This window comes from Microtus oregoni, unplaced genomic scaffold, assembly GCF_018167655.1.
Source record: "Microtus oregoni isolate MIOR12 unplaced genomic scaffold, Mior012 000001F_ref0000356, whole genome shotgun sequence".
Taxonomy (NCBI): Eukaryota; Metazoa; Chordata; class Mammalia; order Rodentia; family Cricetidae; genus Microtus; species Microtus oregoni.
The window spans coordinates 12,674,375-12,698,623 of NW_024543060.1; the positions used below are offsets into that span (position 1 = coordinate 12,674,375).

General features: G+C 40.0%; 1 protein-coding gene across 1 annotated transcript in view; it reads left to right on the plus strand.

The window, feature by feature from the left end:
• The window catches only part of Sucla2 (succinate-CoA ligase ADP-forming subunit beta), a 35,488-nt gene extending 12,697 nt beyond the window's left edge, over window positions 1-22,791 (plus strand). Inside the window, exons 5-11 of the mRNA XM_041677646.1 lie at window positions 3,134-3,262; window positions 5,422-5,560; window positions 17,534-17,695; window positions 17,787-17,929; window positions 18,601-18,721; window positions 20,265-20,353; window positions 22,008-22,791. Coding sequence (XP_041533580.1) covers window positions 3,134-3,262; window positions 5,422-5,560; window positions 17,534-17,695; window positions 17,787-17,929; window positions 18,601-18,721; window positions 20,265-20,353; window positions 22,008-22,082 — 858 coding nt within the window. The 3' untranslated portion in view covers window positions 22,083-22,791. The remainder of the gene's footprint in view (window positions 1-3,133; window positions 3,263-5,421; window positions 5,561-17,533; window positions 17,696-17,786; window positions 17,930-18,600; window positions 18,722-20,264; window positions 20,354-22,007) is intronic.
• Window positions 22,792-24,249: the final 1,458 nt, after the last annotated feature.

Consider the following 24,249-nt stretch of genomic DNA (forward strand, 5'->3'; position numbering starts at 1 on the left):
TGTATGTTCATGTGTGCGAGTGTACAGCCATGCATAGGTATGTGCCTTGGGGCTGTATGGAGATCAGCAAGCTCCCAGGGACCCACCTGTCTCCATCTGCAGAGGATTATGGGGTACTGTGTTGTGCCCAGATTTCTGTCTTTTTTAAAGGTTTGTTTTGAGACAGTCTTACTCTGAAGCCCATACTGGCCTCAGACTTGTAGGGATTCTTTTGCCTTCACTTCCTGGGTGCTAGGATTATGACTTCTGGCCAGAATATCTTACCTTGAGCATAATGAAAGCAGCAAATTGAATGTTTTATTGTTAAGGAAACTGAATATGTTATTAAAGATCTGGGAGAAGGATCAAATTTGAGTTCATTTTAAGAACTTGAATATTCAGAGAAGTATTTGGGTCTTATTAATGGAAACATATTTTTATTTCCATTGTAAAAGTATGTGTATTAATTCAGAATCAGAATACTGTAATAGTGAAATCGTTTTGCCAAAAGCACTATGCTCATTTTGTTTGAGACAGAGCTTTTCTCTACATCCCAGGATGGCCAATTATAAAGTTCTTTGATACTATCATCTTAGATTGATGCAGAATTGGTTGTGCTTTCTAGAGTATGATCAACTCTGGAAAAATCCCATGCATATGTTTTAGTTAACCAAACAAATCAGGCAGCAGCTGGGTACATGGCTCAGCACTCAAATAGCATGAATAGGCCCTAGGTTTTAGAACCAACCATCTTAAAAGTCAGTCAACAATTATAGCTAGAAAGCAAAAGGTATTTATTGATTGAATTACAATTGTTCACACGGCTAGGTATGGTTATGCCTGCGTATAATCCCAGCACTGAGGAAACTGATGCAGGAAGCAGAAGACTCTTGAGTTTGAGACTACTTGAGCTTCCTAGGGAGTACCAGGCCAGCCAGCGCGCCTCTCTCTTCTATACTTTAGTTGGAGATTCCTCTGGTCTTTGGTAGTAGTAACACATGAGAATACTTGAGCAGGTATTTCTGTGGGTTGGTGTGCAGACCAACAGACATGGAGTAACCTCTCTAGTGCTTTGTTAAGTGAGTTACTGATGTTTGCCTACTGTCTTTGCATTGCCTTTGTTCTGAAAAAATCGAATTCATCAAATGGACTTTGCTACTTTATTTTTCTAGTAAACTTGATAATCTGTTAAATAAGTGGTTCACTTGACTGCCAGATTTTGGCTTTTGTAAAAAGTACTAAAACAATTCCATAAAAATTTTCTTAAATAGATCTTTACTATACTTTACTATAGTGAGTGGCTACTATAAACTTTAAATTCAAACTTATTTTAAGGGAAGGATTCTTGAAAGACAAAACAACAACAACAACAACAAAGAGCATAGGTTATGAACGTGAAAATAACATTATTAGTGTAAATATATTTGAACTTAGAGCTATCTAATTCCTAGAAGCTAAATTGTTTTGAAATATTATGATGGATTTGAAAATTAAAACTAGCCAGTGGTGGTGCACACCTTTAATCCCAGCACTTGGAGGCAGAGGCAGGAGGATCTCTTGTGTTTGAGGCCAGCGTGGTCTACAAGAGCTAATTCCAGTACAGGCATCAAAGCTACAGAGAAACCCTGTCTTGAAAAACCAAACCAAACCAAACCAAAAACCAAAAAAAAAAAAAAAAAAACAAACCCAAAGAACTAAAAACTCATTTTGAAGTACTTTTCAAATGCCTGTAGAGAATGAACAAATCTTTATTAACTTGTAAAAGATATCATAGACTAAGTTTCCTCTTCCTTCTTTTTCCTCCCTCCCTCCCTTCCCTCCCTTCTTTCCTTCTTTTCCTCTCTTACTTTCTACTGATTTCTTTGTTATTTGAATCTTGCTCTATTTGACAGTTTATTAATGTTGATCTTTTTTAGCTGGCTAATTCTTAGTTTTGTTAATTGTTTTTAAATTCATGTCATATTATCACCAAATGGCTATCCTATGTTCTAGTATGTTACCATTGATTAAGTTTTGTGATGGCTGCTTAAATCACTCCTCTTCTGAGGTACTCTGACTGCTACCCCTCCCTTGTCGTCTGGAAGCAGTTAAGAGCAGTGTTTTACTAGGGTTTCTATTTCTGTGAAGAGACACCATGACCATGGCAACTATTATAAAGGAAAACATTTAATTGTGGTGGCTTGCTTTCAGTTCAGAGGTTTGGTTCATTTTCTTCATGGTGGAAAGCAAGGCAGCATGCAAACAGTCATGGTGCTAGAGAAGGAGCTGAGAGTTCTTACATCTTACAATAGGAAGTGGTCTGTGAGCATATGTGAGCCCTCACAGCCCACCTCCACAGTGACATACTTCCTCCAATGAGACCATGCCTACTCCAACAAGGCCACACATCTCAGTAGTACCACTTCCTGTTGGGAGCCATTTTCTTTCAAACCACCACAGGCAATATGCACCTCATAACCCCTAATAATATTTAAGGTGACCTCTGAGAGTGGACAATGGAGGGCTAGGAGATAGACAGATTCCCTGATAGACAGACAGGGAGAGGAGCCATGACTAGGAATAAAGGTGGTGAACTTCCAAGATAGCTTTTTCTTCTTTCTTCTGACCAAAGACAAGTCTGGCAGCTTAAAAAGGCCTTGTGGACTTTTCTCCTGACAGTGAAGCCCCTGCTGATTTAATCATTGTGCTTATGCCTTATTTTCTTCATGCTTTTTGTAGCAATACCAGGGCTGTTATTGCAAGGTGGTTTGTTTTCTTTTTATTTACTTGTAGGAGGACTAAGAGCTCAGAAAACCTGCAAATTTTTCCTTAGATGCTTTCTTGTTTTCACTTAAGTAGTACTTTAATGCCCCTTGTTTTATGTGTGAAAAATGCATGTTATATTTCATATATTTGATTATATATATTTGAAATAAGTGTGTTTTTAAATCTTTTTCTCTTACAGGCTAGGTATCAATTTTTTCTTTTTCTGCTTCTTTTACATTTCTCTCAGTTAAATATTTATAGTGGTTACTTGTTGGAGATATGCTACATTGTAAAGAAAATTTAAATATGATGTGGGAACAGTAGATAGAAATCTGATAGTGCATTGGTTAATTTTAAAATTGTATTGAGTCTACAGTAAAATTTGATACTTTGTCTTCTTCCTCTCCAGGGCCCTGTATTGATAGGAAGTGCACAAGGTGGCGTTAACATTGAAGATGTGGCTGCTGAGAATCCTGACGCCATTATTAAAGAACCTGTTGATATAATAGAAGGCATCAGAAAGGAACAAGCTGTGACAGTATGTTGTGTTCTGAAACATCTTTAGTTTTTAGTGAGATAATTATAATACTTAAGAAAATATAGTTAACTTTGTAAAACACTAAACAAAGCAGTTTGTATTTTGAAATTACAGTTTTTGAAAGTACCTACAGTATTTTTCTTTGTAGGCTTCATAAATGTTTCTGTTTTTTCTTTAAAAACAGGGCTGCTTTTAATTGTCCACCGTGCCATTGCTGTATCAGTAACACTAGCACTAATTCCTTAATGTTTTCATATACCCAGTCATTGTCAGCTCCCTTACGATCTCAGTATTGCTTCTTAGAGAAGTCAAGACCATAAAAGGCCCTTCACTGTGACTTATTAATAAGTCGTACAGCACTTTTTTTCTTATGTATAGGTCTCCTTTTCCTCACTTTTGAATTTCAGTTTATTTGTTGAAGAATCGGATGATTATCGATCATTGTTTTCATAGTGTAAGTCATTTTAAATGTTCCCTGTCCCCATTTTTTCCCTGTAAATTGTGAACAGTGGCAGAGAGGCTATCTTAAAGCACACAGAGTCACATTTGTTTACTGTTCCTCTGGTTTTCTGTTCTTTCCTCCCCTCCACCCAGCCTCTATACATCCTTCCAAACAAAAGGTGGTATCCTTGAGGATTGCTTGATATTTTATTGATGTTGCTAAATTCGATTATTTGGTTTATGTATAAAAGTAAGTTAAATAGTTTGCTGTGGATATAAACACAAGGCTCAGCAGTTGCTGTGAATACAACATTGTTAAAATTGAAGCCTAGCAACAGCAGAATTTGACTGGCACGGGGCTCCCAGAACAGAGGGGCTTTCTCTAGTGAGACCATGGCTTAAACTGGTGAGTGGCATAAATAGGCAAAAGGCAGACTTGACTCATTAGGAGTTATGTGAGGGTGATGACTAGAGAGTGAAGTTCAGATGAGGAAGCATATATGTGTAAGAGCTAAGATGAAGCATTTTGAGAGCAGCAGGAATGGGCGCATCTCTCAGTGCTTGGCAATATATGGCATATTGGATTAATGAGAACCATTTTGCACTTCTCTGATATTTAATTATATATAAAACTAATGAAAATCTGTATAGTGAAATGGTGCTTATATAGTATTATTTTTAATTTAAAAAATCTCTTCACCAAATGACTTTTTGTTGGCTACTTTTTTTGCTACTTTATTTTTATTGAATACATGAATCATATTTGCCCTCAAAGGATTTAAGGTTCTTCTGTTACTGAAAATCAAGAATGTGTTGCACCCTTTGAAGGTTGAAACAGAAAAGAATTCTCTGTAGTGTTTCTGAGCAGACTACTGTCCTGTGTATCCCCGTTTAAAATTTCTCATGGAACTTTGAAACTGATAATTGTTCTAGCTGGGAAAATAGCTCGGTGGTAGAGCACTTGGCATGCACGTAAGAGGTCCTAGGTGCTGTTCCTGGCAGGAACCCAGCAAAAGAGATGTATACTCTCTTCGTCATAGAAACTGTGAACGAGAACTGATGGCTTGTGACTTCGATATTTGTTGTTTAACATGCTCCTAGATATCTAGTCTCTGATTCAGGTTTCTGCTCAATTCTGTAGCTCTTAATAGATACCTAATCTCCAGGGCATGCCAGAGTTGGGTTTTGAATGGATGAGCTGGTGTCCTTTATCTATATCTGTTCTATTGGCCCAGTAGACATGCCTTGGTGTTACCTTAAAGGGAAAGTAGGATGCTTTCATAACTTTGATCAGTGTTTGGACCATTGAGATTATCAGCCCACTTTTTAGATGTAGTTTTAACAAAATGTAAGTCTCTCTTCTCTTTATCGTTCTAATGTAATCTAATCATGCTAAAGTGAGCATGTAAGTCTTTATTCCAGTTTAGAATAAAGCAATTGGGCAGTTGGGAAGCTTTGGAATGAATGCTGGGACTGTAATCCAGGATAATGGCCAGCACTTGACCTCTGAGTCATTTTTTGATTTGTAAAATGGGCGTAAAACATACCCTGTGAGGATTTTGAAACAAGTTTTGTTGTTTAAACCTTTAGTGGTGGCTCTTTAGTGAGTGTTAACTACAACTCATGCTCATCTTTTGAAATGTTAGTTTTTGTTTGCAGTAGTTTAATGCTGATTGGACATGTGTAAATTGCTACTAAAAACGGCAAATTACTTTCAGCTTGCACAGAAGATGGGATTTCCAGCGAACGCTGTGGATTCTGCAGCAGAAAACATGGTCAAGCTGTATAACCTTTTTCTGAAGTATGATGCGACTATGGTAGAAATAAACCCATTGGTAGAAGATTCCGACGGACAGGGTAACGTATCTTCTTCTGTCGGGTGCTGTGTGTCAGCTGTTGTTAGTGCCACTAAGCAGGCAGGACTCATTCCTGTGTAGCTGTTTGTGTTCTCATGAATTGATGTAAGCAGATGTGAAGAACACCCACTGAAATGCAAATTGAGTTGCACTGTCTCCTATGGTGACCGCCAGTCAGTCACAGTGATGGGTGTCTAGATAAATTAATGAAAACGGTAATGAGAGTCCAGGTGAGTAGTCATGGCAGTCACATCCAGGGGTCATCGTGTCAGAAGGGACAGAAGTGGAGCATTTCCACCTGGGCAAGAGGGGCCTGAGGGGCAGTGCCAGGTTGGAGTAATGAGGGCTGTGGCAAGAGTTAGTTGTGATCTGGGCCTGCATGCTTGGATCTTTTGTATGAAAGAATATGCTCAGGCATGAAGTCGTTTCATTATTTGGAACCACTGGAGAAGAGTAGCTTGTCTGGGCTCTCTTTAGCGTATGTGTGACTGGCACATCATTTAAATCACTGTGCCTTCCATGTAGCCAGTTTTTGTCTTTTTTTTTTTATGTAAGTTATTTTTTTTCCCTACCTTAATTTTGTATTAACTGCTTCTACTGCTGAAATTTCTTTGGTTTTGTTTATAGGCTTTTTGGACATTTAGCTCTCTTTAAGGATTTGTAGTCCTGTTTTCACTTTTTTACCTATGTTTTTTTCTGTTCTTTATCAAAGAAACAAATTTTATTTAGTCATTTATATGATAATGTAAAAAATGAATAAATTGTCTTGTAATAGCCCAGTTTGTAAACAATATAATGAAACATTTCTGAGGAGTGAGGGATTCCCATGTAAAACATCTGGTATTGCTGTTCTGATGATGCTGTTGAGAGAGGTCAGTCAACACTGAAAACAAGCCCTTGGACTCGCTGCAGCTGAATTACAGCAGCTACGCGCTGCTGTGGACTGCTGTTGTGAGCTGCTGTTGTGGAATGCAGTTGTGAGCTGCTGTTGTGAGCTGCTGTTGTGGACTGCTGTTGTGGACTGCTGTTGTGAGCTGCTGTTGTGAGCTGCTGTTGTGAGCTGCTGTTGTGAGCTGCTGTTGTGGACTGCTGTTGTGGACTGCTGTTGTGGAATGCTGTTGTGAGCTGCTGTTGTGGACTGCTGTTGTGGACTGCTGCTGTGGAATGCTGTTGTGGACTGCTGTTTTGGGCTGCTGTTGTGAGCTGCTGTTGTGGACTGCTGCTGTGGAATGCTGCTGTGGAATGCTGTTGTGAGCTGCTGCTGTGGAATGCTGTTGTGAGCTGCTGTTGTGAGCTGCTGTTGTGGACTACTGTTGTGAGCTGCTGTTGTGAGCTGCTGTTGTGAGCTGCTGTTGTGAGCTGCTGTTGTGAGCTGCTGTTGTGAGCTGCTGTTGTGAGCTGCTGTTGTGGACTACTGTTGTGAGCTGCTGTTGTGGAATGCTGTTGTGAGCTGCTGCTGTGGAATGCTGTTGTGAGCTGCTGTTGTGGACTGCTGTTGTGAGCTGCCGTTGTGGACTGCTGCTGTGGAATGCTGTTTTGGGCTGCTGTTGTGAGCTGCTGTTGTGAGCTGCTGTTGTGGAATGCTGTTGTGAGCTGCTGTTGTGAGCTGCTGTTGTGAGCTGCTGTTGTGAGCTGCTGTTGTGGAATGCTGTTGTGAGCTGCTGTTGTGAGCTGCTGTTGTGGGCTGCTGTTGTGAGCTGCTGTTGTGGGCTGCTGTTGTGAGCTGCTGTTGTGGAATGCTGTTGTGAGCTGCTGTTGTGAGCTGCTGTTGTGAGCTGCTGTTGTGAGCTGCTGTTGTGGAATGCTGTTGTGAGCTGCTGTTGTGAGCTGCTGTTGTGGGCTGCTGTTGTGAGCTGCTGTTGTGGGCTGCTGTTGTGAGCTGCTGTTGTGGAATGCTGTTGTGAGCTGCCGTTGTGGACTGCTGCTGTGGAATGCTGTTTTGGGCTGCTGTTGTGAGCTGCTGTTGTGAGCTGCTGTTGTGGAATGCTGTTGTGAGCTGCTGTTGTGAGCTGCTGTTGTGAGCTGCTGTTGTGAGCTGCTGTTGTGGAATGCTGTTGTGAGCTGCTGTTGTGAGCTGCTGTTGTGGGCTGCTGTTGTGAGCTGCTGTTGTGGGCTGCTGTTGTGAGCTGCTGTTGTGGAATGCTGTTGTGAGCTGCTGTTGTGAGCTGCTGTTGTGAGCTGCTGTTGTGAGCTGCTGTTGTGGAATGCTGTTGTGAGCTGCTGTTGTGAGCTGCTGTTGTGGGCTGCTGTTGTGAGCTGCTGTTGTGGGCTGCTGTTGTGAGCTGCTGTTGTGGAATGCTGTTGTGAGCTGCTGTTGTGAGCTGCTGTTGTGAGCTGCTGTTGTGAGCTGCTGTTGTGGAATGCTGTTGTGAGCTGCTGTTGTGAGCTGCTGTTGTGGGCTGCTGTTGTGAGCTGCTGTTGTGGGCTGCTGTTGTGAGCTGCTGTTGTGGAATGCTGTTGTGAGCTGCTGTTGTGAGCTGCTGTTGTGGGCTGCTGTTGTGAGCTGCTGTTGTGGAATGCTGTTGTGAGCTGCTGTTGTGAGCTGCTGTTGTGAGCTGCTGTTGTGAGCTGCTGTTGTGGAATGCTGTTGTGAGCTGCTGTTGTGAGCTGCTGTTGTGGGCTGCTGTTGTGAGCTGCTGTTGTGGGCTGCTGTTGTGAGCTGCTGTTGTGGAATGCTGTTGTGAGCTGCTGTTGTGAGCTGCTGTTGTGAGCTGCTGTTGTGGACTGCTGCTGTGGAATGCTGTTTTGGGCTGCTGTTGTGAGCTGCTGTTGTGAGCTGCTGTTGTGGAATGCTGTTGTGAGCTGCTGTTGTGAGCTGCTGTTGTGGACTGCTGTTGTGAGCTGCTGTTGTGAGCTGCTGTTGTGGAATGCTGTTGTGAGCTGCTGTTGTGAGCTGTTGTGAGCTGCTGTTGTGAGCTGCTGTTGTGAGCTGCTGTTGTGGAATGCTGTTGTGAGCTGCTGTTGTGAGCTGCTGTTGTGGACTGCTGTTGTGAGCTGCTGTTGTGAGCTGCTGTTGTGAGCTGCTGTTGTGAGCTGCTGTTGTGGACTGCTGTTGTGAGCTGCTGTTGTGAGCTGCTGTTGTGAGCTGCTGTTGTGAGCTGCTGTTGTGAGCTGCTGTTGTGGAATGCTGTTGTGAGCTGCTGTTGTGAGCTGCTGTTGTGGGCAGCTGTTGTGAGCTGCTGTTGTGGACTGCTGTTGTGAGCTGCTGTTGTGAGCTGCTGTTGTGAGCTGCTGTTGTGGACTGCTGTTGTGAGCTGCTGTTGTGGACTGCTGTTGTGGAATGCTGTTGTGGACTGCTGCTGTGGAATGCTGTTGTGGACTGCTGCTGTGGAATGCTGTTGTGGACTGCTGTTTTGGGCTGCTGTTGTGAGCTGCTGTTGTGAGCTGCTGTTGTGGACTGCTGCTGTGGAATGCTGTTGTGAGCTGCTGTTGTGAGCTGCTGATGTGAGCTGCTGTTGTGGACTGCTGCTGTGGAATGCTGTTGTGGAATGCTGTTGTGCTCTTGACTGGGTGTGCTTGTTTTCAGCTTGGCTTTTCTTAGTTTTCTTATGTGTGTGTTTGGGACATTGTGTGCTTATTAAAAATGTCAGTGCCCAGGGGAAGTGCCATGGCCAGGACTGTCTGTCTGTGCAGAGCCTACTAGGCCACACTGCGCTCTGTTGGTGCCTTGCACATCTTAGCCTTAAAATTACGTAGAAGAACCTTTTCTAGTTATATCTTTACTACATCTGTGATTGTGTTTCATACATATTTTAGAAAATTTGTGGGTCAAATAGTACTTTTAAGGTATGTTTTGATCTTTCATTAATAAGGCTTTATGAGATCTTTTTCCCTGGCAGGTTTCTCTTCATGTCTTCTCTCCTGTCCCTTTCTGTCATTGTTATATATCTTTAGAGTCAGTCTCCTGTCCCTCCTAGCCCGTCATTCTCATGTGTCCTCAGAGTCGTGAAATGTTAACATTCTGGGCTTTATCTTTAAACCTACTGTGAAGAAATGGTGTTTTGTCTAATTTGGTCAGTTCTTTGATTTCTACTAATGTGTGCGTGTGTGTGTTTTCCATGTTTGTTGAATATGTTTTCTGTTGATGCTCTTTGTTCATCAGTGTCAGTTTTCTGTGTCTGATAAAATAATTCATAGCTCGAAGTGACTTAGAACTAGTTCTTTCCCTTCGTAGTTGTAGGCTAGAAGTCCAAGCTCATTTTCACATAAATTCCTGTATCGGTGTAAATGAATTCAGACAGATTGTAATAATATATACAGCTTTAATGGGGAAATAGACTTACAGAACCACAGGTTCCAGTGGAGAACAGGAAAGCAGAAGGGGTGGTTGGGAGCACTCCTGCAATCTTTATAAGTAAAAAATATCCTCGGGGGACCCCGCCCCCTGCTAGCAAGTTGATTGGCTGGGTCTCTCCTACAAATTCCAGTGTTAGCAGGGGTGCATGTTTTCAGAGGCTGTAGTGAAGTGTCTTTTCCTTAAGTTCACCCCTTCCTGCTAGTACTCCTTGGTCTGTAGGTGCTTCATTTCAGTCTCTGCATTGGTTCTTTCTCTTCTATGTGTGTCTCCCTTGTCTCCTTGCTTTCTCTTGTAAGGATGCTTTTGGTTGCTGTAATCCAGGGTAATATCTAATGTCAGTGTCCTTATCTTAACCACATCTGTAGAAACCCCATTATATCAAGTATTACAGTTTCTGTGCGTTAGTGACTTGCTTGCTGTAGAACACAAATTTGTTGAGTTTTTCTTACTACTTTGGTGACATCTAGATATTTTCATATTAGTTTCATATTACTCAAAATTAAAACAATGTAATTAAGTATGTTTACTCAACCTTAATTATTTCCTTAAACATTGTAAGCTATATGCATTTTGCATCTTGTCTTATTCACTTAGTAATGTATCCTGTTGATATCTCCAAGTATACAGGCTTTTTGTTTATTAAAGATGCTAACTTCTTTGACATTTGATCGGTATGTTTTTCTTAATTTTATTGTTTAATTTTGCTCACCTCAGGGAAACTTATTTAAGCTTTTAATTTTTGTTTTAGTTAAGGTTTCTACTGCTGTGAAGAACACCATGACCATGGCAACTCTTAGGAAGGAAAACATTTAATTGGGGCTGGCTTACAGTTTCACAGGTTTAGTCCATTCATCATGGCAGGCAGCATGAGAGCACGCAGGCAGACGTGGTGCTGGAGAGGAGCTAAGAGTTCTGTATCTTATACACAGGCCACAGGAAGAAGACTCTCTCACCCTGGGCATAGCTTGAGCATATGAGACCTCAAAGCCTGCCTTCACAGCAACATACTTCCTCCAATGAGACCACACCTCCTAATACCAGCTCTCTCTACAGGCCAAACAAGCACATTGGTCTATGGGGGCCATTTTTATTTAAACTACCTCATTCCACTCCCTGGCCTCAGTAGATGATAGCCATAACATAATGCAGAAATGCATTGGACCCAACTTTACAAAAGTTCTTATAGTCTATAACAGTCTAAAACTTGTATTAAAAATTCAAAGTTCAGCCTACAAACCACAATCCCAGAGAACTTAGACAACAGTGAGGACACTAAGAGAGACTTACATAGATATAATCTATATGGGAAGTAGAAAGTAGAAAAAGACAAGATTTCCTGAGTAAATTGGGAGCATGGGGACCTTGGGAGAGGGTTGAAGTGGGAGGGGAGAGGCAGGGAGGGAAGCAGAGAGAAATGTATAGCTCTATAAATATTAGTAAAAAAATGTTGAATAACTGTTAAAAAAAAATCCAAAGTTCAAAGTTTCTTCTGAGATTCATGCAATCTTTTAATTGTAATCCCCTGTAAAATCAAAATCAAAAAGCAGATCACAAACTTCCAACATATAATGGCACAGTATATACATTATTGTTCCAAAGTGGAGGCCAAGGAGCATAGTGAGGACCAAAGCAAGGCCAACCCCCTGCTGGGCAAACTCCAGACCCTGCATCTCCATGTCTGATGGCAAAGTGCTCTTCAGATCTCCAACTCTTTTTGTCTTTGTTGACCTCAACATGCTTCTCTCTCTTGGGCTGGTTTCACTCCCTGTTAGCAGCTCTCCTCAGCAGGTCTCCCGTGGCTCTGTCATCTTCATCGTTTTAGGGTTTCCAAGGCAGTCCAGGCTTCGCTTTCACAGCTTCACACCTCTTTGGGCCTCGTGCAGGGACTCTGCTGACACATGACTTGCGTCTGACTTTCCTTAGACGTGGAGAAGAGTCCATAATCCCTTTCTCTATCCCTGACCCTATAGCCAGAACTGTGGGCTGAAGCTGCCAAGTTCTGTTGCTTACTTGTGCTGGAACATGGCCCCTTATTCAGTTACATTTCATTTGCTTTCTGTTTTCAGTGGTTTCCTTCACTGTCTAAACTTGTCTATCCTGGAACTCGCTCTGTAGACCAGGCTGGGATTAAAGGCATGCACCACCAAACCTAGCTCTGAGCTTTCCTTTTAGTTTCTTTTCACAGGTTAGAAACTTAGCTGATTGGAGACTTACCCTGAGGTCACCACTCCCTTTATTTCATTTAATATCCAACTCTTCTTTAATCTGTTTATTCCCTGAACATAGGACTTAACTCCATTCTACCTTCTGGTGCCCCTTTTTACCTCATTCTGTACATTTTGTATTTACTTGCTCAGCTTGCTCCTTTTCATTATAAAGTGTTATATAATGTTCATAAGAGGGAACATTGGTAACCAAAAAACAGAGTCTATACTAGGCTGTTTTGAGATTTCCTTTTCCATTTTAATTCAAAAAGCTCTTCACTTCCGCCTCAGGCAGACTTTTTGGACAAGGGCGAAAAGAAGCCACATTCTTAGCCAAAGTATGACAAAAACAGTCTCTAGGCCACGTACTAAATTTCTCCTCTGAAACCACATGAGCCAGGCCTGCACAGTTCAAATTACCCTCAGCACCAGTCTCCCATGTCCAGACTAATAGTAACGCCCTTCAAGAATTCCCCTGTTTCCTAATCCAAAGTCCCCAAATCCACATTCCTCCAAACAAAAGCCTGGTCAGTCCTATCACAGAGATTCCCCACTCCTGGTACTAGCTTCTTAGGATTTCTACTGTTTTGAAGAGACAGCCATGACTGTGGCAACTTTTATAGAGGAAAACATTTAATTGGGGGTGGTTTACAGTTTCAGAGGTTTAGTCCATTATCTTCCTGACAGGAAACATAGCAGCAGCCGGGCAGTGGTGGCGCACACCTTTAATCCCAGCACTCGGGAGGCAGAGGCAGGCAGATCTCTGTGAGTTCGAGACCAGCCTGGTCTACAAGAGCTAGTTCCAGGACAGGCTCCAAAGCCACAGAGAAACCCTGTCTCGAAAAACCAAAAAAAAAAAAAAAAAAAAAAAAAAGGAAACATAGCAGCATGCTGAAGAAGGGATTTGGAGTTCTATGTCTTGATCCACAGGCAGCATAAGGAGACTGTGTACCACATTGGGCATAGCTTGAGCATATGAGAGCTCAAAACCTTCCTCTGCAGTGACACACTTCCTCCAGCAAGGCTATACCTCCTAATAGTGCTGCTTCTTATGGGCCAAGTATTCAAACACATGAGTCTGTGGAGGTCATTCCTATTCAAACCACCACAGCTTTCAATCGTATAGCACAATTAGTAAAAACTCAGAGACAGATAGTGGGGTTCAACCTGAAGGTCAGAAAAGTAAAACAGATAGCCACCGGCTCATATTTCTACCTTACTCAGAAATAGCGATACTGCCTCAGGAATCTCAGAATGAGACTTACTGAGAGCTGTCTCCTCCCGTCTTATATTCCTCTCTAGGACTGGGATTAAAGGCCTGAACCACTACTACCTGGTTTCTACGGCAAACTAATGTGGCTACTGGGATTAAAGGTGTGTGTCACCACACTGGTCTGACTAGTGTGGCTGTTTTGCCTCTGATCTTCGGGCAAGCTTTCTTTATTAAAATACAAATGAAATATTACTACAAGTCTGACTTTGTTTATTTTCAAGATGAGATTATTTCTACCTACCTCAATATTAGTAACTATTCATATGTAATGTGTTCTTTTGCTATTGTTTGATTTAATAACTTCTAAGTTTAAAAAAATCCCAGCTCTTTGGAGGCAGAGGCGGGTGGATCTCTGTGAGTTCAAGGCCAGCCTTGACTACAGAGTGAGTTCTAGGACAGCCAGGGATACACAGAGAAACCCTGTTCTGAAAAAAAAACAAACAAACAACCAAAAACCCTTTAAGTTTTTAGAGTTAATTATGATTTTACTTGGGTTCTATTTCTTCTTTCTAAGGATGCATTTTTTCTAATATTGTTAAATAAACTTTTTCAGTTTTTTTTGTACCTTGACTGTTCACATCCAAGCATCTGAATCTGTCCATTTTTGTGATGTACACTATAGTATGTGAAAAAGTCATACACAGAAAATGGGTGGTGCCACTAGATAAGAAATTTTAAAATGTTCAGCTCTTAGGCAGAGTAAAGGTGGTTTCCAGGTGTCTGGTGTGGGGAAATGAGAAGATACCTTGGTCAGAATATTAACTTTCAACTATGAGTATCTCTAAGGCCTAACTGTGGCAGGTGATGCACAGAGCATTAGAATGAAGGCGAGAGGTCATAGTTTGACTAGGCCGAACTACTGGGTTTCTGATGCGAGCCTCTCTCGGTGATGGGTTTACAGGGATGGAAACATATTGAAAAGCCCCACCATGGGGGCAGGAAACCAAGAAGATCCTGGGTTCAAGCTTGCTCTTTAATTATAGCTTGCTTTCATATAAACTAGCCAATGTCAAAAGAACCACGTTATCCCATTCAGAGAGCAGCACCCTCTAATGGTTGGCTGTACTAGCCTTTCCTCCTAAAGGTTCCAGCATGTCCTGCATATCATAGGACTGACCCTCTAAACTGCAGGACCTTTGGGGACTCTTGGAAATCATGTCATACTTTGAATACTAACTCAGGTCTCATACTAACACCAAGCACTCTTACGCATAGAGTCATCTTTCTAGCCACTGGTTGCCACCATTTCTTCTAGAGCAAGACTTTATAGTGTTTACTATAGATTTTAATTCTGCCTTACTGTTTTTATTTTTCTTAGTTAAAACAGAACGCCTTCTGTGCATCTCAGCTTGCCCTCCATGTTTTTTATCTTCTATTTGTATTAAACAGTTTTGAATTCTCACTTCACAAACATTCATTCTAAGTATAGTATATTTATAGTAAATTAAAAAGAAACTATGTATTTTTCATTAACGAGAGTGTACTAATGCCAGCTTCTGCTCTAAGTCCAAATGTGGCTCTCCCTCTTTAGTTCTTTAACATTGACAGATACTTCTGTGAGGTAGGTGTTACTGCTGTCTTTATTTTATAGATTATAAAATTGGGAATCAAGATATCAAGCTTGCCTGAAGAATTGTGACTACCTGTAAAGATGTGCTGTCTGCCTCAGATCAATGACCTACAGGACTTGAGCTCCTCATCCCAGCACAGCTTCTGTTAGGGACATGGATACCGCTATGCTGGGAGCAGGGGTAGCCTTTAGAAAGCTGGATTGTAGGGTCTAGTTATAAGCATTACAGATTGACAGATGGTACATGTTTAGTTTCAAAAGTATTCGTTAAAATATATATCTTTTTGTAAACTGTTGTCATAAAACATAATATATAGTATAAATGTGGAGACATTTCCATAGCAGTCTTTAAAGTGGTAGTTTAAAGACATGTTTGGTAACTAAATTTAGACTTGCTGTTCTGTGTAGTTTTGTGGGAGCATATCTACTGGGTAGGATGAAGTACACATCTTAATGTATTCAGTGAAGTTGTCTGAATAATGGAAAGATGGAGACTTAAGAGACTGTTTTTTAAGTAAAGGCAAAACAAGGTCTAAAATCAGGATAATATAAAAAATTATGAGTTGGCCATAGTAGTACATGCCTTTAATCCTACCACTTGGAAGGCATAGGCAGGCATACCTCTATGAGACTGAGGGTAACCTGGCTTACATAGTGAGTTCTAGGTCAACTAAGACCACATAGTGAGATCCTATCTTTAAAAAAACAAAACAAAACAAAACTGTATGGATTTGCTTAAATAGCTTATCATCCATCATCATTAGATCTCTTAGAGGTCCTCCAGTGATTACTTCCATTCCCTGCCAGAATTTCAATCAAAATGAATATGACAGATTAATTACAGAATTAGATAATCTGCCTACTCAAATACTAGTCCATAGTAGGACAGAATTTGTCCTTGATTAGCAGAGAACTTGTTTTCCTGGGCAGCTCACTCCAAGATAACATATATTTATGATATTTGCTTTCATTAGATAGATAATTTGTTATTCATCTTCTGGGAAGAAGTGAATATAAAGAGGAGGAAATAGGCCAGAAATCATGTTAATAGTGAATCCTTGTTTTCTTGACCTTACCTCAACTCTGATATATCGACGTAGACATAGAGCTCTGAACAAGAAGATATTCACTTTCTATTTGGGCTATCCCACTTGGACTCAGAGGCCACTCTTCCCAGTCTTAACTTGCTAACCTTTGGCTAGTCTCTGGGTACACTTGTGGCAAGCTCAGGTATTTGCTCCCTGAAGTTTCTAGTAAATAATACACTCATTACAGCTAGAAGAAAGTGTTAGATGAATCCTGAAAAAGTATCTTCTTTTCCCATAGTTAATTATATTTAATTATTTTGTTTACAATATCAGGAGTTCCTGCAGTGATGTTAAATTAGGGAATAAAGATATTCTAGCCAGGCTGTGGTTATGCGTGCCTGTAATCCCAGCATTTGGGAGGCAGAGTTAGGTGGATCTCTGTGAGTTCAAGGCCTTTCTGGTCTATAGAGTGAGCTCTAGGACAGCCAGGTCTGTTACACAGAGAAACCCTGTCTTGAAACAAACAAAGATATTCTAAATACTGCAATAATAAACTGCCTAAGGACACATCTGCAACCCAAAGACTAAAGGAATGTGGTGAAGCCTAAAGGACCTTAATTTATGGTAGATTATTTTCTTACGCTGCTGCCTTTCTTTGTGTTTTATACTTCTGTGGGGATGACTGTGTCTTCCAGCTATATTTTCCACCCTTTCCCACTGTTTTTGTTTGTTTTGTTTCATGTGAGTCTTTAGGTGAGTTGCCTTCACTTGACTTTATATTCAGAAGGAAAGCTAACTACATTAGTAGCAAATATAGTGGTTTAGTAGCCATTCCAGTGTTACGTGTGAATAGTACAAGACACTTGTGCCCCCAATAGGTTCAGAGACAGCAGTACAAGGACACTTATTGTGGGAAATGTAGTTTTTAGGTTTCTTGTTTCTTTTTTTGAGATTCATTTTTATTTGTAAGTGCTTGCCTGAAAGTATATCTATGTACCTCATATGTGCCGTGATTCACATTCTCAGTTCAGAAATACAAAGAAATAGGCATTCAAGTTTTAGGACCTCTGCTACCAAGGAAGGGCAAGGAGGAGGAGTACTTGAGGGACATTTGCATCAGTGTTAACAAGGAAGAGTAAGGAGGAGGAGGACTTGAGGGACATTTGCATCAGTGTTAACACTGTTTTGCAAGTTGGGAGATTTAGCCATTATAAAAGCGGGAGTGGATTTAGGATTTTTCAGCAAACAGTATCCTTCAGTGGTAAGAAGGTGTGGTGTCTCGGTCCAAGGGAAAGGTTTTAGCTAAGAACACAGCCAGTTAATTCTTGGAAGGGTTACACATGTGTAATATTGTTTAGGAAAGTTTTCTTCTTTTTGTTCTTTGATGCTGGGATAGTTGTAGGAAAAGTAAGTGGGGTATTTTAAATTCCTATTTTTCTTTGAGAAAGAGTTTGAATTCATTATGAACATGAATTGAAGTACTTTGAGTCAGTAACAAATTAAAATGTGCTCTTTCCTCTTAAACTAAACCATGTATAATATTGGATAGTTCTTTGTTTCTGTCATAAAATTAAGATTACTTTCTTCATTTTCCTCTCAAAGTGTTATGTATGGACGCAAAGATCAATTTTGATTCAAATTCAGCATATCGCCAAAAGAAGATCTTTGATCTCCAGGACTGGACCCAGGAAGACGAAAGGGACAAACAGGCAGCTAATGCAGATCTTAACTACATTGGCCTGGATGGGAACATAGGCTGCCTAGGTACCTACTGGGTTTTCCTGTTAGAGTTGGTTTTGCACAACTTCATGTATTTTCTCTGTTCCTTATCCGAATCATCTTTCCCTCTTGATAGTAAATGGTGCTGGGTTGGCTATGGCCACAATGGATATAATAAAACTACATGGAGGGACTCCAGCCAATTTTCTTGATGTTGGTGGAGGCGCCACAGTCCACCAAGTAACAGAAGCATTTAAGCTTATCACTTCAGATAAAAAGGTAAGAATGGGGCTTACAGGTTAGAACTGGAGTTGTGAGAAGTGACTTAGTTAATTGGGAGATGTCATTATGCTGCGGTTCAACCTGAAGGTCAGAAAAGCAAAGCAGCCAGCCACTGACTCACCTCTACCTCAGACCGAAATGGCGATCCTGCCTCCAGTAATCTCAGAATGAGACTGAGCTGAGACCTGTCTCCTCCCTTTTTATATTCCTCCCTTGGGCTGGGATTAAAGGTGTGTGTCACCACTGCCCAGTCTGTAAGGCTAACTAGTGTGGCTGTTTTACTCTCTGATCTTCAGGCAAGCTTTATTTATTAAAATGCAAATGAAATATCACTACAGCTGAATGCAGACAGTAGTAGGTGATGGATACTAATAAAGATGCTCTCTGTGACATTGCTGTAGGATATGACCTGCAATGTTGTGTTGGTAAATAGGAAGAAGACTGAATCACAAGGTTTTGTTGTAAGGGATGTAGTAGAAAACAAATCTAAGCAAATATTGAAATTAGTGGAAGTAAGTTTTGGTTGGTAGTGAACTGAAAGATAGAAAAGGAAATGATGGTTTTATTTGAAAATGTTTCCATGGAACTTGTTTTTATAAGACACATATCCTGCTGTTTTGGAAGAAAAGTACAAATACTTATTCCTTTAATATTTACTTTATTGATAGGTGCAGGCTATTCTGGTCAACATTTTTGGAGGAATTATGAGATGTGATGTTATTGCAAAAGGAATAGTTATGGCAGTTAAAGATTTAGAAATTAAAATACCTGTTGTGGTACGGTTACAAGGTGAGTGTTAAAAGTTTGTTTCCAGTCGTTTAAATGCTGTAATTGTAAGGAGCACAGCTAATTTAAAGTATAATTTTACAAATAGCTATATCCTTTCATTGAAAGCATTAAATATAAAACTTGGAAACTGTTAGTTATTTTTCTCTTGCTGTGATAAAATACCATGATCAAATGCAGCTTAAGGTGTGGGTGGGGCACACCTTTAATCCCAGCACTCAGGAGGCAGAAGCAGGCAGATCTCTGAGTTTAAGGTCAGCCTGGTCTACAAAGGGAGTTCCAGAAAAGCTGGGGTTACACAGAGAAACTCTGTCTCAAAAAAAACAAAACAAAACAAAAAAGAAAAACCCAAAAAACCCCACAAAAACAAAAAGGCCAACCTAAGGAAGAATTTATTTTGCCTTACAGACACCCAATGTGACTTTTTTTTTTTTTTAATTTACTACATTGGGCAAATTGGCATGATGTGGAACGGGCACTGTGCAGGAGAGGAAGCTGAGATCACATCTCAGTCACACACACAGTAAAGTAGGATGAGGCTACAAACCATCTCTAGTGATGCACTTCCTCCACCAAGGCCCTCTACCCTAGGAGCTCTGTAGCCTTCCCAAACAGCGCCAGCTGGGCACTGATGTTCAGATACATGAACTTGTTAGGGACATCTCTCTCTCAGTCTCTCAGACACCCAATGTGACTTTTTTTTTTTTAATTTACTACATTGGGCAAAAATGCTCAAAGTTTTGCTCTGTGTAATGTGATATGTTAGACTTTTTCTTCTGGACTACCAATCAGCTCCTAAGTCATGGCAGAGAGACTTATTATTAGTTATGGATGCTCAGCCTTATCACTTATTTTAATCTGTCTGTATGTTTTTCCTCGGGGCTTGTTTACCTTTCCTTTTTTCTGTTTATCTTACTTTCCCCGCTGTCTCCACGGGGCCTGGGGCCGTGTCCCTCTCTTTCCCCCTGGTGCTCTCCTCCTCTTTCTCCTTTGCCTAGATTTCTTCTTCTTATTCTCTCTGCCCACCAGCCCCTCCTTTCCTTCTCCTGCCTAACTATTGGCAGTTCAGCTTTATATTAGACCAATCAGGTGCCTTGGGCAGGCAGGGTGAAACAGATGCAACACATCTTTACATAATTAAACACACATCCTTACATCATTAAGCAAGTGCACCATAAACAAATGTAACTTTACCTTTACACAGTTAAAGTGGTATTCCACAACTTAAATGTAACGTATCTTTACTTAGTTAAAATAATATACCATAACAGTGATTTTTTTTTCTGAGATTCTGGCTTTGCTTTTATTACTATGGATATGGTAAAATGAAGTATTTCACAAGGTAGTTCCAAGTTCTTAGGATATTTTTCTTAAACATTTGTGTTAAATAATAGAAACTCCTGTGCTGAAATACATATAGTGTGAAAAAGATTGTACGTATTATGTGTGTGCATGCCTGTTTGCATATATATATACACATATATTTATGCATATATGTATACACATATTTAACTCATTTACTTATATTTGCATAAATCATTTCTAGGTACACAAGTTGATGATGCGAAGGTACTAATAGCAGACAGTGGACTTAAAATTCTTGCTTGTGATGATTTGGATGAAGCTGCTAAAATGGTAAGTGGGCTCTGATGATGGAAAGAATCTATAGACCTTTAGATTCTGAAATGAACCAGCTAATACTGCTAATATTAGTACTGCTATATTATTACTGCTAATATTAGTGCTTAATCTAGTTGTATGGAAAAACAAACTTAATTCTGGGGAGTGACACACATACACACATAGACACACACATATATGTGTGTGTGTGTATATATGTTTATGTGTGTGTGTGTATATATATGTTTATGTGTGTGTGTATATATATATATGTATGGATATGTTTATGTGTGTATGGCAGTGGGGGATAAAGATTGTGCTCAGCCTCAAATGCAGCAGGAAAGGCGGGAATTTCTGTCTAAGGATCCAGTCAGGTGGTGAGCAAGTAGGAGATTATTAGAAGAAATCAACATAAGTGAGGGGAAATTCTTATTCAAATTGTATAATGCAGAAGAGTTTGAAGGCAATGAGAATTTAAAAATTGTTTTTCAGAACCTCTCATACCTTATATCTATTATCCATCTTAAACAGTGACCAATTTATACCCAATCTGGTCTAATCTAAGTTCTTAGCTATTTCTTCTCTCGTTCATTATTAGTTAGTAAATCCCCATGTGCATCATTTTATACATCCAAATCATGTATATGAAGGTGAAGTAGTGTGCTGACGAAAAGGAATTCCTGTTATCTAAACAGGATGTGGCATTCCGCTGTGAAAGTTGAGCAGTTATCTCATACCATCTAGGCTCTTCTGTTAGACTCAGGGTCAGACTGTTTGTCCTGCGGCTGGGTAATATATAAGTGCACGTCTTAATCTGTAGCCCTCATGTTTTAAAGTAATCCTCCTCTGGAGTTTATCTGCTAAATACTTTGTTGTAGTCCTGTAGAGTCTCTCTTGGTCTGGATTTAATAGTTGTAACCCTGAGTATCATCTATTTATTATGTTCTTCTGTTCTCTGTATTTTTCTCCTAAACTGGACGTTCAGTTTGTAGTATTGACTATGATTGACAATCCTCCCCACCCCACTCGCAGGAATTCTCCTGGTGGTAAAATTTCCATGTATATAGATGAAGAAATACCTTATATAAATTCACTTATTTCAGCTCATATTTCTCTAACTCCAGACTCTTTTTTTTCTAACTACTCTACTAGGAGAAAAGCTGAGTTTTGGTTTTAGATGTTTAATTTGTATGACATTTTGTATAGAAATAGATAGTCTCATATCTTGCAGGGCATTAGAATTTTTGTTGGTTAGTGTTACCTCACAGAAAATATACCAGCAATTCTTATATCCAAACTCCTACCCTAATATTATCAATTAAGCTTGTAAGCTTTTTCAAAGTAGGTTTTGTTTTATTTAGTTGTGCTTTGAATTGTGGAATATCTTACAAGGATATTTACTGTTTTTGTCTTCAAGATAAAATTTAGGTAAGACATATCTAGTATTGATCTTTATCAGACATATTTAGTTGACCGTAGGTTATGAAGAATGTCAGACATGACAATCTTGCAAGTGTCAGTTCCTAAAAGGCAGTTGTGTGACTTACAGCAATGTCAGAATATCCCTAGTGTTTTAGGTGAAAAAGGTTCTATATTCATTTTGCCTTGGTTTATAATGTGTGTTCACCTTTTATGAACATAGATTCATAGATGCCCTGTTCTCTTCCAGGTTGTGAAGCTCTCTGAAATTGTGACCTTAGCTAAAGAAGCCCACGTGGATGTGAAGTTTCAGTTGCCTATCTGAGTGAGAACTTGGAGGCTGGCTGACTGTGTTAATGTGCTGTAGCTCTTTATTATACTGTGGTCTCTGCTATTGTCCCTTTCCTTTTCAGTGTGTGGGGAATGTCACTGCCCACGTAGCACCTCACGAACCTTTGAAAGCATTTGGTCTGTGTTTGAGTCTGCTGCTCAGAATGGACTGTTTATATAAAGAATGTATGATACAAATTGCTGGTTTCTTTTGTTTCAGCCATCTTTTTTGCTTCCTCTATAGAACATCACTTGCAGTATGCCTATTTTCTGTTGTTGGATACAAAGTTCTTCATTGCTAAGAGTCCCATAAATAAAATAACTAACTACAAAGATAAAGCTTTATTCTTTAGTATGAAAATATATCTAATAACTGCCTCATTAGAACAGTGGTATGTGAAAACAATGTTTTATATAAGAAATATTTATCTTCAGCATCAATATCTTAAATGTATCAATCATTATTTATACACAGAACTTTGAAGCACTCCTCAGAATATCTTCTAAGTATTTTAGAGAAGTAGGCTGTTGATTATTTGAACGTCGTTTTAATCATTACAGGACAGTGATAACTGCAAGTCTTCATGTTTCTGCAGGTAAAAACTCCTGCAGGGTCATCAACCTAAATCTTAAGACATATATAAAGAACTTGGTGGGCAAAATTAAGATTGCCAATTTAAGTTAATAAAAGTTTCCCAATGTAATTTGGAGTAGTGTATTGTTTCTTTCTTTTGAAATAGCAGTTGTAGGTGATCTTGTTAGTAAGTAAGGAGCCCGTTTGTAGATTGTACAGCTGGATATGACAGTACACACATGTCTAAAGCTTTCTGTAGAGGATTCAGTAGAATTCTGTTCACAGGCATACTTTCTAGTACATATCGTTACTATTTATGTGTATGTTTGTATCTTTGAATTTGGGGCGGGTATGTGGGGATGTCTTTCTCTTTATAGCCCTCTCTACCTCTTACTTAAAAAGCCTATTTTAACACTGAAAATCTCTAGTAATAGTTAAGTTATAGTCATGCACACTACAGTAGTTTCTGTGGAGACAAATTTTAAGTGTTCGTGTGGTTTACATGGATGAATTTGAGGTTTGAATTTGTGGCCTCCTGTGTCAGGCAAACACTTGGCCACCGAGTTACATCACTAATCCTAATTTTGCCTCTTTATTGGTAGATACCTAAATCTCCTCGATGATATTACTTTTAGCATATGCACATAGCCAGGAGGGAAAAGCAAAAACAAAATCAGTGCTCAGGCAACGTGCTGAAGCTGTTGATGTTTTGGTGACATATTTCTATCTGGCAAAGAATTGTATTTGGAAGAAAATTTAAATACCAACTATAAATGTTATGTGGGGGCCAAGTGTAGAGGATTGCAGTGAGAACCATGGGCGCTTCTGTGCGGACAGGAGTGAGAGAAGTGTGGAAGTCAGTTTTCAGGTGTCAGTGATTTGTAGTGTAAAATATAAAACTTAAGGTTTGAGTTTAAAGAGTTGGAAACAACAGACAGTAAGTGGTGTTGACTTAGAAATTGGTGTCTAAAGTGACTCCGAAGAGCTGGGATTCTAAAGTTGTGTGCCCGAGTGCCAGGATCGGGTCCACTCAGTGTGTCCACAGTGGCATGGAGGGGCTGAGATAAGGAAGCCAGGCGTTCCTGGAAATCAGGGGTGCTTCGCTGACTAACATTTGTGCTCATATAGGAGGATCTCTGTCTGGTGGAGCCAGATCATTCATTATGGTCTACATGATCAGTACCAGAATTACCTAGAAAGACCTTCTCTCAAGGGAAAAACAATCCTTTTGTTTTTTAAACTTTATTTTTTAATTAGTGTATAAGTAGTGGGCTTCTGTAAGGCTTTTAAATACATCCTTAGTCTTGGTTTAAAAAAAAAAAAAAGCCCTCACCACTCCCTTCCCCGACCCTGCCTAATCCCCGCTTAAAGCTCTATATACCCGGTTTCCTATTGCATGGATTCCGCTTTCTCCTCCATTGATGCCCCTCCCACCCCGTTTCCTGACCCTCCAGACACTCCCCATTAAACCCACAAGTCTAAAATGTCAAAGCTAGGCCTTGTTTAGTTCTTATTTAGTGGATTTTCCAGTTTATTTCATTTTCCTGAAAATTTCCCAGTTTCATTTTTCCTGCAGCTGATGATGACT